Source organism: Corylus avellana, chromosome 7 (assembly GCF_965113065.1).
Source record: "Corylus avellana chromosome 7, dhCorAvel1.hap1.2, whole genome shotgun sequence".
Taxonomy (NCBI): Eukaryota; Viridiplantae; Streptophyta; class Magnoliopsida; order Fagales; family Betulaceae; genus Corylus; species Corylus avellana.
In genome coordinates, this window is record NC_142496.1 from 19264296 (window position 1) to 19277140 (window position 12845).

General features: G+C 36.0%; 1 protein-coding gene across 1 annotated transcript; it reads right to left on the reverse strand.

Moving 5' to 3' along the window:
* Nucleotides 1–7888: 7888 nt before the first annotated feature.
* Nucleotides 7889–8491, reverse strand: LOC148584630 (uncharacterized). The gene has a single exon (XM_088518546.1). It carries the CDS (start codon nt 8489–8491, stop codon nt 7889–7891), a length of 603 nt encoding a protein of 200 aa, XP_088374672.1.
* Nucleotides 8492–12845: the final 4354 nt, after the last annotated feature.

Below are 12845 nucleotides of genomic sequence, written 5' to 3' on the forward strand. Positions count from 1 at the left end.
ATTTGGAGTAGTATAATTTATACCACAATATATATATATATAACAGCTCATTATTAATAAAACAATTAACAATATATAATTAATAAGTCAACTACTAATTAACTACAAATTTTACTTAATTGTTTTATTAATTATACTTCCGTGTTAACTTGTAAAAAGCGCTTTCTTTTGTAGAAATGATACCACACCAAACAATACTAATTATACTATTATGAATAAGGCTTAAATAGGATTGTTTCAGAATTGTTCAAATTGGCAAATTCATGAACAAAAAATAGCCAAATACAGTATAATGAATGAACAATAACAGAGTTTGATGAGAGAAATGGGCATTGGCTGACTTTGAAAGCGGTGGATGAGAGAATTTGCACTGCACTGATACCCGCTCGAGGAGGAGAGAGGGGTCAATAAAGAAATGCTTTGTGGGTATATGACAAAATGGAAAATGGAAGGGGTTTGAGAAAGAAAAAATGATTTGAGGTGGGCTGTCGGCGTACAGAGGAAGAAGAGATTTTCTGAAGAAAAAAAATGTGGGAGAAGCTACGAGTTCTTTGCAGCAGAAAAGTTGTTGTTAATTTTTTTTTTCTTTTTTGTTGAAAGACAAAGTGGAGTTAGTGAGGCTGTACATGGTTAGGTTAGTTGTCCAATGGTTACTTGTTGGGGTGTGTGACAGTGTGAATGATTTGAGTTTTTATTGAAAACTGCGTAGACTTTTGTGCACATCTGAGAACGGTACTGTAGCTGGAACAGTACCGTTCCAGGCCTTAAGCAAACAGGACCTTTAAGTTCGGACTTAGGAAAATTCAGAAAGTGGGCATCTTGTCCGAACATATGTATGATATCGTCCAAACAAGAAAGCATCAAATAGTGATATGGAATTGAAGGGTTTAGCGTTCAAATGAGCTTAGATGTATGACCAGGATATTGGACATGCGCGGATCTAACATGTGGGACACGTGTTTAATGCAAAATATCTATTTTGGTCAAGACGAGGAGCGTCTTTCATCCGGACGAGACAATATCTATAGTGTCAAGTGATGGCTCGAGTGATGAGCGTTGATAGGAGATGAATCTAATACTTCCGACTCAAATCTGTCCAGACAAGCTTGCACAGTAGGAATAATATTGCATATTTAAATGATTTTCAATGGGGAGCAACGGGAGGTCTTAGAGCGATGGAATAGAAGTCGAACCTAATGTAAAATGTGGCATAATGTAAACGAGTTTGAGGACAAGTACATGATGCTTAGCTAACTAAGGATTAAGTGAAAGTTGTAAATAGAGCTTACACCCAACTATAATTTAATTTAAATACTTCACATAAAATGTGTTGTATTGATTGAATGCATAGATTCATAGTGAAATGAGCCCTTTTTTTACATATATTTTAATGTGGGATGAAACTATCTTATTAAAGTGTTTGACAAGGAATTTAAAGGAAATAAATTTAAGAAAATAGCATATGCATGGAATATAATGTTTAAAGATTAAGGAATAATGAAAAAGAACGGTAATGTAAAGGTAAATGTATGATTACCTTGTTTTATCGATGACCCAATTAGTGAGGCGGGCAAAGCAAGGATTGAGACACTTGGTGATGACCCAAGTAGTGAAGTGACAGAGTGTGTTAACTATGGTGCTGGCCACAATAGTAAGATGACCATAGAATGGAATGAAATGATAACCTTGCTTTGCTAATGGCCAAGTGGTGAGGCAAGTAAGGCAACGATTGGGCACTTGGTGATGGCCCAAGTAGTGAGGCAACCATAGGTGTCGATGTTCATGTGACGACGATCACGTGAATGTTCCCCATTTCCCTCCCCAATGGCAAATGAAAAATAGTTAAAGGAATGAAAGAAAAGCTAAAGGAAGATGTAAAAAAGGACAATGATATGAAATAAGTAATTGTTTGAATTTAAGTATATGCATTAGACATGATTATATAGTTGTTTGTTTAATTTTAATGTATGGTACATATGTTTTATGCATGGAAAGATCATGTATGATGTGAAAATTTTTATGTTCAAGTATTTAGAGTTTACCGTAATTTGGTATATCACTCTCGCGGCTTGTACCGAAATGGTGCAAGATAAAACTCTCTATAAGTTTTGAGGAAAGAAATGATGGTAGGATCATTAGTTTAAAACTATTATTTATGGTTTTGCATTTACGAAAGGCCAAAAGATAGATTTAAGGGGAAAATACACTTTACCCCCTGAACTATCTACCCATTTGCACTTTTAAACCCAATGTTTAAAAAATGACACTTTACCCCTTAAAGTATCTGATATTGACACTTGACTCCATAAAGCACACTTTACCCCCTGAAGTATTTTGAGTTGACACTTTACCCCCTGAAGTTTTTTTGGGGGGGGGGGGGGGGGAAGGGTAAAGTGTCAACTTTGGGGGGGTAAAGTGTGCTTCATGGGGATCAAGTGTCAATGTCAGATACTTTAGGGGGGGTAAAGTATCACTTTTTAAATATTGAGGTTAAAAGTGCAAATGAGTGTATAGTTCAATGGGGCAAAGTGTATTTTTCCCTAGATTTAAAAGAAACATATTAACTGAATTTTTTAAAGGGTATTAAAGCAAGGTTTTGCAATGAAAACAAGATAGAGAACTTTTATTCAAATATGTGCTCACATCACACGCATGTAAGGGTGGGCACGGGTTAGATCGGGCCGGGTATTGGGTATTTCGGTACCCGCCCCGCATGTTGCGGGTATTAAAAATGAGACCCGTAACCCGGTTATAATGAACAATATGGATTTTGGGTTTTGCGGAGTAGGTGAGGTGGGTTTGAAACTTAGAGAGAGGCGAGAGCCACAATCAAGGAGAGAGAGCACAGAGGAGAGAGAGAGAGAGAGAGAGAGAGAGAGGGGGGGGGGCAGCATAGAGGAGTGAGATAGAGAGAGGGGACGCAGCGGGGAGAGAGAGAGAGAGAGAGAGGGGGCAGCGTAGAGGAGTGAGATAGAGAGAGGGGACGCAGCGGGGAGAGAGAGAGAGAGAGAGAGAGAGGGGAATGAGAAAATGAAAGAAAGAAGAAGAAAAGAAGTAGTATGTACAATATGACCCATAGGAGTAGTACTTGTGACGATCCCAATTTCCGGCTATAGTAATTCCTATGCCTTACCCAAGTAGATGGACTTAAAGACTACAAGTTAATTAATAAAGCATATGATAAATAAATTAAATGGGGACCATAAGCCAACTAAGCATGTGTTATAAATTATTTTCTTAAATGTTTATCAAGAAAAATGAGTAGCTTAATGGCAATTTGGTAAATATAATGCGAATGAATAAAGAGGCTATAGGTTTGAATCTTCAAAAAAAATTAAACCTTTTTAGAATTTTCCCAAGTTACATACGCCTACTCTAGATTTGCGTCCAAAATTTATTTATTTATTCAAAATTTCACTTTATTCTTTCAAAACGCTAGAGTCAAAAGTGAGAAAAAAAAAAAAAAAACCCTAACCCACTTTCTTTTCTCACCAAAATAGAGACAACAAAACAGAAACCAAAATAACCTGTAGCCCAGCAACTATATAAGAATTTCTACAGGTAAGTTCCACAAAGAACATAGGAGAATGTTCTCACGAGTACTAGGAAATTTTCCTCTCCAAGCAATTCGAGTTCTTACTTCCCAAACAATCTTCTTCAAAAGCTGTTCCTCTGTACAAGGCTGGCTAGCATGAAGTAGCTCATTCCTAGTGAGCCAAAGATGGTAAAGAATTGATCCCAAGACCAAACGACAGATCAAACACTTAAGAGACTTACGAACCCAAGTGTTGCATCCTTGTTGCACAATGTCATCCCAATCCACATAAACATTTGCAACTCTACACCTCATCATACAAAATCTCCAAATTCTGTAACTAAAGCTGCACTCAAAAAATAAGTGAGCTCGAGTTTCCAATTGATGATGACAAAACAGACGTTGGACATTACCTTGATAACCCCATTTCAGCAATCTTTCCCCTCTGATAAGCCTATCCTTCATAGCCAGCTAAAGTATAAACGCCTACTTAGGAATAGCAAAAGGGAACCAAGCCAATTTACACCACAAAACCTCCTAATTCTTCTCCCTAAGGACCTCCCAAATTTCTGAACAAACATAAACTTTTTTCCGTGAGGCACCCCAAATAGGTTTATCACAAGATCCCAAACCAACTTCATATAATCTAGCTTGAATCTCAACCAATGCCTCTGATCTAGCTGGCCTCTAGAACCAATTACCATTTTTATTAACAGATGAAGATTAGCTTCCAAACTACTTTGAGCATCATAAATAGCCCTATAACCATATTGCTCAAACAAAACTCCAGTAGGATGCCACCAATCCAACCAAAGATCCAACCTCAAACCTCAAGAATCTCCTAGCAATATCCCTTAGTTTCAGAATCTTTCTCCAATTCCAAGAACAATTTTGAGGTATTCCAACACTCCAAAAACTCTTTCTTTTCAACAGATTTTCCTTAACCCAAGCCACCCAAATGGAACCCGACCTAGCAAAAAGGCTCCAAACATGCCTAAGCATAGAGGACTGATTCCAAACTTCAAGCCTCTTCAACCCCAAACCAACCTCCTTCTTAGGGAAACAAATATTAGCCCAAGAAACTTTAGCCTTGGTAGACCCTTCAGTCTTCCCATTCCAAAGAAATCTGTTGAACTTTTGCTCAATAGCTTTAAAAACCTTCTTAGGAAGAATGAAAATACCTGTCCAATACACTAGTAAGCTGTAAAGCACAGAAGAAATCAATTGAAGCCTGCCTGCATAAGAGAGATTCTTAGACAACCAGGAGTCAAACCTACCAGTGATTATATTAAGCTAACCCCCATAATCTGTTGTAGAAAGCCTAGAAGATATGAGTGGAACCCCAAGATATCTCATAGGGAATTGACCTTCAATCATTCCCAGATCATTCAGCAGAGAATGCTTAACTCTATTTGAAATACCATAACAAAAGAAAGAACTCTTTGAAGGATTAGATTTCAAACCAGACAAATCCTCAAACTCTAGTAGAGCATTCTTAATAATCTTGATAGAATTAAGGCTAGCCTCAGGAAAAATGAGAAGATCATTTGCAAAACAAAGATGAGTAAGCTTCAAACTAACACACTTTAGATGGAACTTGAATCCAGAATTGCCACCAGTATGATCACGCATAATCCTTGAAAAAACTTCCATGGCTATGACAAAAATATAAGGAGAAAGAGGATTATCCTGCGTCAACCCCTTTTTTCCTTGAAAATAACCAACCATAGTACCAATAAGACACACAAAAAATCTAGGAGAAGTAATGCATACCATAATCCAATTAAGAAATTTGGTTGAAAACCAAAACAATGAAGACAATGAAGCAAAAACTCCCAACCAACATAATCATAAGCCTTCATCAAATCAATCATCAAAGTACATCGAGGCTGCCCTCTGTCCTTATGATCGTTTCTAACAATTTCCTGAGCCAGCATAACATTTTCTAAAATTCTTCTAAAATGGATGAAAGCAGATTGATTCATACTAACCAAATCTCCCAAAATAGGCAACATTCTGTTAGAAATGATTTTAGTAATACACTTGTAGATAACATTGCAGCAAGCAATAGGCCTAAAATCACCTATAGTAGAAGGATTAACCTTCTTAACCTGATGGTTTCTCTATAGATTTCTTCAAGTCTGCTTGGTTTGTTGTTGGTCAGGATGTAGTTGCTGCCATTAAGGATTTCTTTCATTCAGGATGTAGTTGCTGTCATTAAGGATTTCTTTCATTCTGTAAAGAAACCATCAGGGCTTGGGGCCTTATTAGCCTTCATATGAAATAAAGTATCCTTAATCTCAGGTGTAGTAATCTCCGTTTCCAACATAGCAGCTTGATCAATAGAAACGACAACAGAAATAAGCTGCCTAATTCGTTTAGCCTTTGAAGCAGTGAACTGTAACTGATTTGAACCCAATAACTTCTTGTAAAAACTCTCAGCCACTTGCTTAATTTGCTCCACATCCTCTACTCGATTACCATACTCATTCCACAAATAAGTAATAGTGTTCTTTGCATGCTGAACTTTAAGAGAATGATGGAAAAAACTATTATTTTGTAACTGATTTGTACTGATTTGTACCCAATAACTTATTGTAAAAACTCTTAGCCACCTACTTAATTTGCTCCACATCCTCTACTCGATTACCATACTCATCCCACAAATGAGTAATAGTGTTCTTTGCATGTTGAACTTTAAGAGAACGATGGAAAAAACTATTATTTTGATCCCCCAATTGCAGCCATTGGTTCCTAGCCTTTTACTTCAAGAAGGATTCCTTAGCCTTAGTTATGGAAAAATAGGCATGTAAACATTCCCTTTCCTTAAGTAAACTATTAGCCCTACCAAAAGAATCAATAACCTCTTTTTGTGCAAGATATAGGTTATCACGATCCTAAATGATTCTTTGTTTCAGATTACCAAAACAAACCAGATTCTGCTCCTTCAGCACAACTTTCATAGCTTTAAGCTTGACATAAAGCTTATACATAGGAAACGCCTCAACCTGAGTAGTCCTCCCTTTTTCCACCCAATTCAAAAACCCTTGATGCTCCAACCAGTAATTAAAAAACTTAAAAGGTTTAGGGTGGTCAAAACTCTACATAATGCCTACTGAAATGACAGCAGGGGAATGATCTGAAACTCCCCCAGGATGAAATTCTACAATAGTTCTCGCAAACAAACTCATCCAATATTCATTTGCCAAGACCCTATCCAACTTTCTTGCTACAAACCGAGGTTCTTCACTTTTGTTTGTCCAAGTGTAAAAGCAACGACTAAAATTAAAATCCAAAACCTCAATCTCATTTAAGCATTCGCCAAACTCAGTTTCATAAGAATTGCTCTTAGTAGAACCCCACTTTTCAACTAAAGAATGAACCACATTAAAATCTCCACAAATCGTCCAAGGATTATTAGAAACTTTTACTTCATAGAACTTAAATTTCCCCACAACATCTTTCGATCTACACCATTATTCGCTCCATACACAAAAGAGTGAAACCAACAATAGTTATTATGCAAAGATTTAATCTCACAATTAATACTCTAATCACTCTTATCAATGACAGTCATTGCAAAATCAGATTTCTTCCAACAAACCCAAATCCTCCCCAAAAAGTGAAACTCATAGTTAAACACATAATCCCACTCAAGAACTATACAAGATTTAATCCTTTCAGCTTCATGCTCCACTCTAGTTTCAATAAGACAAATAAGACTAAGCTTATGCCTTTGTATCATACTCTTTACCTCCCGTTGTTTAGAGGAATGATTCAAACCCCTCACATTCCATATCAAAAAGTTCATGTAGTAGGAGAGAAACCCTTCATCAAAACCTCCTCATCTCCCCCCATTTTACCTTTTCCCTTATCCTTCAATTGGTTATCACTTTCCTCATTCAAAGCATTTTCAATAACATTTTGAAGAGAAGTTGAAAAAACACCTGGACGCCTCACTACACCACCATCAGCCATAGCCAACAAATGGAAAGAATTGGTCCAATGTCTCTGACTATCCCTAATAGGATCCTTAGACACCGGGGTTCTCTTAGCAGAATTGACCACATTCCATTGGTCTGTAGCCACAATACTAGGAGCAGCACTCTTTATTGCAGTGGCCTTCCTCACCATATCACCAGTCTTCACTAGAAACTCCTTCTAGATAGGATCAGCTTTTTTAGGAATCCAAACCTTCCTTTCAACCTTTGTACATACATGGGATAAATGACCAAAAGACCTGCAATTCTTGCATTTAATAGGTAACCAAGGATATTCAATTCCCACCACTACCCTACCCCCATCAACACCAATGACTTCGACTTCTTTAGGAAAAGCAGAATCCATGTTCACTTAAACCAAAACCCTAGCAAATCCAAGCCTAATTTGCTCTTCAGTAACAGAATCAACACAAAGTGGCTTACCAACACCACTAGCCACATAACTCAAACATGTAGCATTCCAAAATTCAATAGGCAAATTATGCATCTTAATGCAAACAGGAATAGTAGACATAGATATCTTAAGAAGCTGCATACCTGGAGTCCATTTTCGCAAAATCAGAGGTTTATTAGCTATATGCCATAGCTTTGGCTCCATAACCTCATCTCTAGTCTTGTCATCCGCAAATTTGAACAGATACAAACCATTTTCTAGCAAGAACACTTCAACTTTCCCATATTGTGCCCATAAACTATACACAGCATGTTTCACAACATAGAAGGGAAGAGGTTTATCAAGAAATTGACCTACCAAAGAAGGAGACCATTTCGAGATACCTTCCTCAATTGCCTCCTTCGGTGGTTTCACAACAATTCTTCCATCTTCAGTAGACGGAGCAAAATACTGCAATGTGCCTAAAGATTTCTCCGATCTGAACAAATTTCTCAAATCCTGAACTAAATTCTTCTGAGCAACCGGTAGGATCAACATCCAGTAACCCATATGAAACACCATTAACATCAGAACTCCTTAGAACCTCCTTCTCAAGAATAATTAAACTACTGAAAAAAATAAAAAATAAAAAAAAAATTCATAGATTCATGCCTTGGTCAGGATTTAACGGAATTTGAAAAAATACCTACACTTGAATCTTTGCAACTTTTTTTTTTTTTTTAATAAGAAAACAAGGGTATTTTGGAAATAGTGACAGGATTTAACGGAAAAACCTAACATGGAGTGACATAGTAAAAAATTAGAAGTTTAATACACTAAATTGAAACTTTAAATTAAGAGTTTTTAAACTTTATAGAGGATATTGCAAAAGTGATGGAAATTTAGGGGATTAAGTTAAGTTCCCTTAAATAAAAATATAGATAATGTACAGCATATAGTAAGAGTAGCATGAATTCTTTGTCAATTTTGATGATGGGCTTGGCTAAGTTAATTGATTTTCATGCAGTTGGTGTTACTTTTTTTTAAAAAAAGGAATCATGATATTTTCATCGATAATTATTGACAATTATCTTGCTCAGCAAATACCTGAATAAAACTAAGACTCTCCTCCAACCACACCTGGTTGAGGGACTGATGGAGAGCTGCTCTCGCTAATCTATGAGCTGCTTAATTAATTAGCCTATTTACAAATGTAACAGGATAATTGTGCTACTGAATTTATTGCCGACATGTTCATGATTCATCCCGTTTGACATGTTTTTGAACTTGAGATGCCTATACAATCTAGAAGCTTTTGGACCCTTTTTTAACCCTCTTATATATTCTTTTCTATATATATATATATATATATATATATATATATATGAATGAAGTCCCCTCAGACGTTAGTGACTGAATTGGAGTCAATAATTAAACTACTGCTCGTAATTGAGACAACCAATTCTCTTGCCTCCAACGCATCATTTGTTTGATAGTAAAACGATAGACCCACCCTCGTAAACTAAATCATGTTGTCGTCGTTATTTCCAAAATAGGGGGAGGCCATAGCCTCTGTTGGTTTGCCCTTTTGTTTCGTCTGTGCTTGTTTTATTTTAAGCGAAAAATACATTTTATTCTTCTGAACTATTTATTCATTTGTACTTTAATCTTTAATATTTAAAAAGTGACACTTGAGTCTCTTAAACTTTCAAATTGTTACAATTCAAGAATGTTTTTTTTTTCTCCAAAATGCCGCCATTCCAAATTAAAATAATAATAATAATAATAATTTTTTTTTTAAAAAAAAATAAAAAATTAAGGGGTGGCTTGGGCCCAAGGGTAGCTTCGGCCACCCCAGACCGAGCACCCCTTAGTTTTTAATTTATTATTATTATTATTTTTTTTTTTAAATTTGAGATAGGGGTATTTTGGAAAAAAAGAAGTTAGAATAGTTGAATTGTAACAATTTGGAAGTTTGGAGGGATCAAGTGTTACTTTTTAAACATTGGAGGTCAAAGTGCAAATGGGTGAATAGTTTAAAAGGGTAAAATATATTTTTTTCTCATTTTAATTTTCATGTATTTTAAGTACTATTTCGGTTTTAAAAAAATAAATAAATAAATAAATTACACACTTCAGTGGCTGGCGGCTTGTCCTATTCTCTTGGCCTTTACTGCCCTTTAAGAACCCAACATGAAGTTGAAGTCCTGTTTTGTTTTGTTTTTGTGGAGTCAAGCGTGTGTTATTAAGACAGTAGAGTTATGTTTGAATGGTTTATTCTGACGTGAGAATCGGGGGACGTGAAGATAAAATCCAGTGGACTACCAAACTGCACGTCATGTGAACTTGAATCAGAACCATAGAAGCCCATCTATCGAAAACAGGCCCATTAGCATTTATCATAAGAAGTGGACCCAAAAAAAGAAGTGAACTTGCTGTACGGGTATAGTCTGTCTGCTATACCCGTTTACAACCCCTTGGGCCTAGGCCCATAGACCAATTAGCTTGACTAGCCAGGCTCAAGGCAAGCCCAACAACCAGGCACATAACAAGTCCAAAAACCCAACCTTAGAGGAGAAATTGTAAGAAATAGCACTAGGGAATTAGCCGATTGATGTGTTAGTCGACTAGTGTATTGTTACAAAACAATGAAAAGTCTATGGACCTCCTAAATTATGAGCATGTTTGAGATTATATAGGAAAACATAACTTGTCTCTAAAATTTTGTTAAAAGGTTCTACCACTGATGCTTGCTTTTCTCCTGTACGATTGGGTCTCTACATAAAGATCCAATGGAGGCTCTAACAAGATTACACCAAGTATCTTCTGTTGAATCTTACAAGACTCAGTTTGAGGAAATCTCAATAAGAGTCTGTGGACTCTCAGAAGCTCACAAATTGAGCTACTTTTTTAAATGGGTTAAGGGAGGATATAAGGGTATCTGTGAGGATGTTAAACCCTCCTAACTTAGTGGCAGCATTTAGGTTAGCCAAAATGCAAGATGAAAATCTAGCAGTAATGAGAAAGGGAGCTAAGTCTAGTATGTCCAATAGTAATAGCTCACTGGTTGCTGTTGTTAAGGCAGATCAGATGCCTGAACTACCAATGCAAAGGCTTACACAGGATCAATTGAAGGAAAAAGGGTAGAACGGGTTGTGTTTTAAATGTGATGATAAGTGGGGGCATGATCACAAATGTAAAGGGCCCAAACTATTCCTGATTAAAGAAGTAGAGGATGATAGTGAAAGAGTAAATAGGATAAAACGGAATCTAATCGACTTGGGGGATCCTATAGAAGGGGTGAGTAGTTGGAGTAAGATTTCATTGCATGCTATTGTAGGGTCTCCTGAACCTAAAAGTATGAGATTGATTGGTAAAATTAATCTCAAATAGGTGGATATTTTAGTTGATACAGGAAGTACCCACTACTTCCTTGATCCAAAGGTGGCTAAGGGGGCTAGGTTGGATGTGAAGGGAGATGAATGTGTTGAGGTGAGGATCGTTATTGGTGACATGATTAGAAGTGAAGGAAGATGTTCAAGGGTTTTCATTGGAATTCAATGGAGTAAGTTTAAGTTGGATGTCTATTTGTTGTCCCTTAGGGGTCTTTGAGGTGGTGTTAGGAGTCCAATGGTATTCTATGGGAGTTCTTCTATATGGAGGCATGAAGGTGTGTTTCAAGGGTATATAGAATTGTTGGAGTCCAGTGAAAGTTGAACAGGATAAAGTTGAAATGTGCGATGTATCTAGTCCAATGGTTATGTGGACACAACTGCTCAAGCAAGAAGAAACAAGAAAAAAGGAAGAATTGTTGGTGCAGTGGGAAGGGCAAAGTGCCAAAAATGCTGTTTGGGCGGGCGGAGAATGATTGAAAACAACCTATCGCCGCCTTGAGGGCAAGAATTTTCAAGGTGAAAGGATTGTAACAAGTTTGTGGTGGCTGTCGGCCACAGATATTGTAAATGAACCACATGGAAGAAACATAAAAGGAGAATATAAAAAATGATGTATATCACGTCTCTTAATACTATATGGTTAAGATTCTCTAGCAATTGAAGAGCATAGAGTATTCTAAAAATGATGCAAGTGTAAGTGCGTGGACCAAGTCACTTACTTAGAAAGCTACAAAAGTGCAATAGTGAAAATGGTCTTTTTGCATTTGAGACTTAAATGGACATAAGTTTGGTTGGATGTGGGAGTAATATTTGACCTTTACTAAGTGGACCAAATATTTGTATATTTGAAATTAAAATGTGCTAGAATATTTACAATAGCTATTATGGTTGTAAATATTACCATAACATGTAAAAAATATTTTCATAATATGCTGAGAATATATGAAAATATTATATCACAAATATGGTAGCATATGATAGATAATATAATAACAAATAGTTTGGAAGGGCAATTGCAATTTAAAAAAAAAAAAAAAAAAAATAGAGACTACAAACTAGATGAAAATTTGAAGAAAATAAATGTAATTTACCCTATTTTTTAAGCAAAAACAAGTCAATAGTTAGTCCATTTAATTTTAGTTGATTTAGATCAAAAGTAGACCTATGTCAAAATAATCATTATTTGAAACACTTAATTTGGTAGTACTCATTTATTTTTATTGAAATTAAAATATTGAATCGAAAAGGGTTCAATAAGGGGGTGTTTGGCAAATGGGATGGCCTAAACACTGTAGTTGATGTAGATTGATGTGAAAAAAAGTAACAATGTTTGGTATAAAAGAAATGAAAAAGTAGTATAGAAAAGTGAAAAAATTTTGTTTTGTAGTGATTTTTTTTATTTGAATAATAATAAAAAGTGAATGATTTGATATTAAAAGTGAAAAAGTTATAATGTTTTGATGTTGATTTTTTTGGAAAATGGTGATAAATAGTGTTTGGGCCAACCCCATCCCCATTACTAACAAGAACTACCTCCTTAT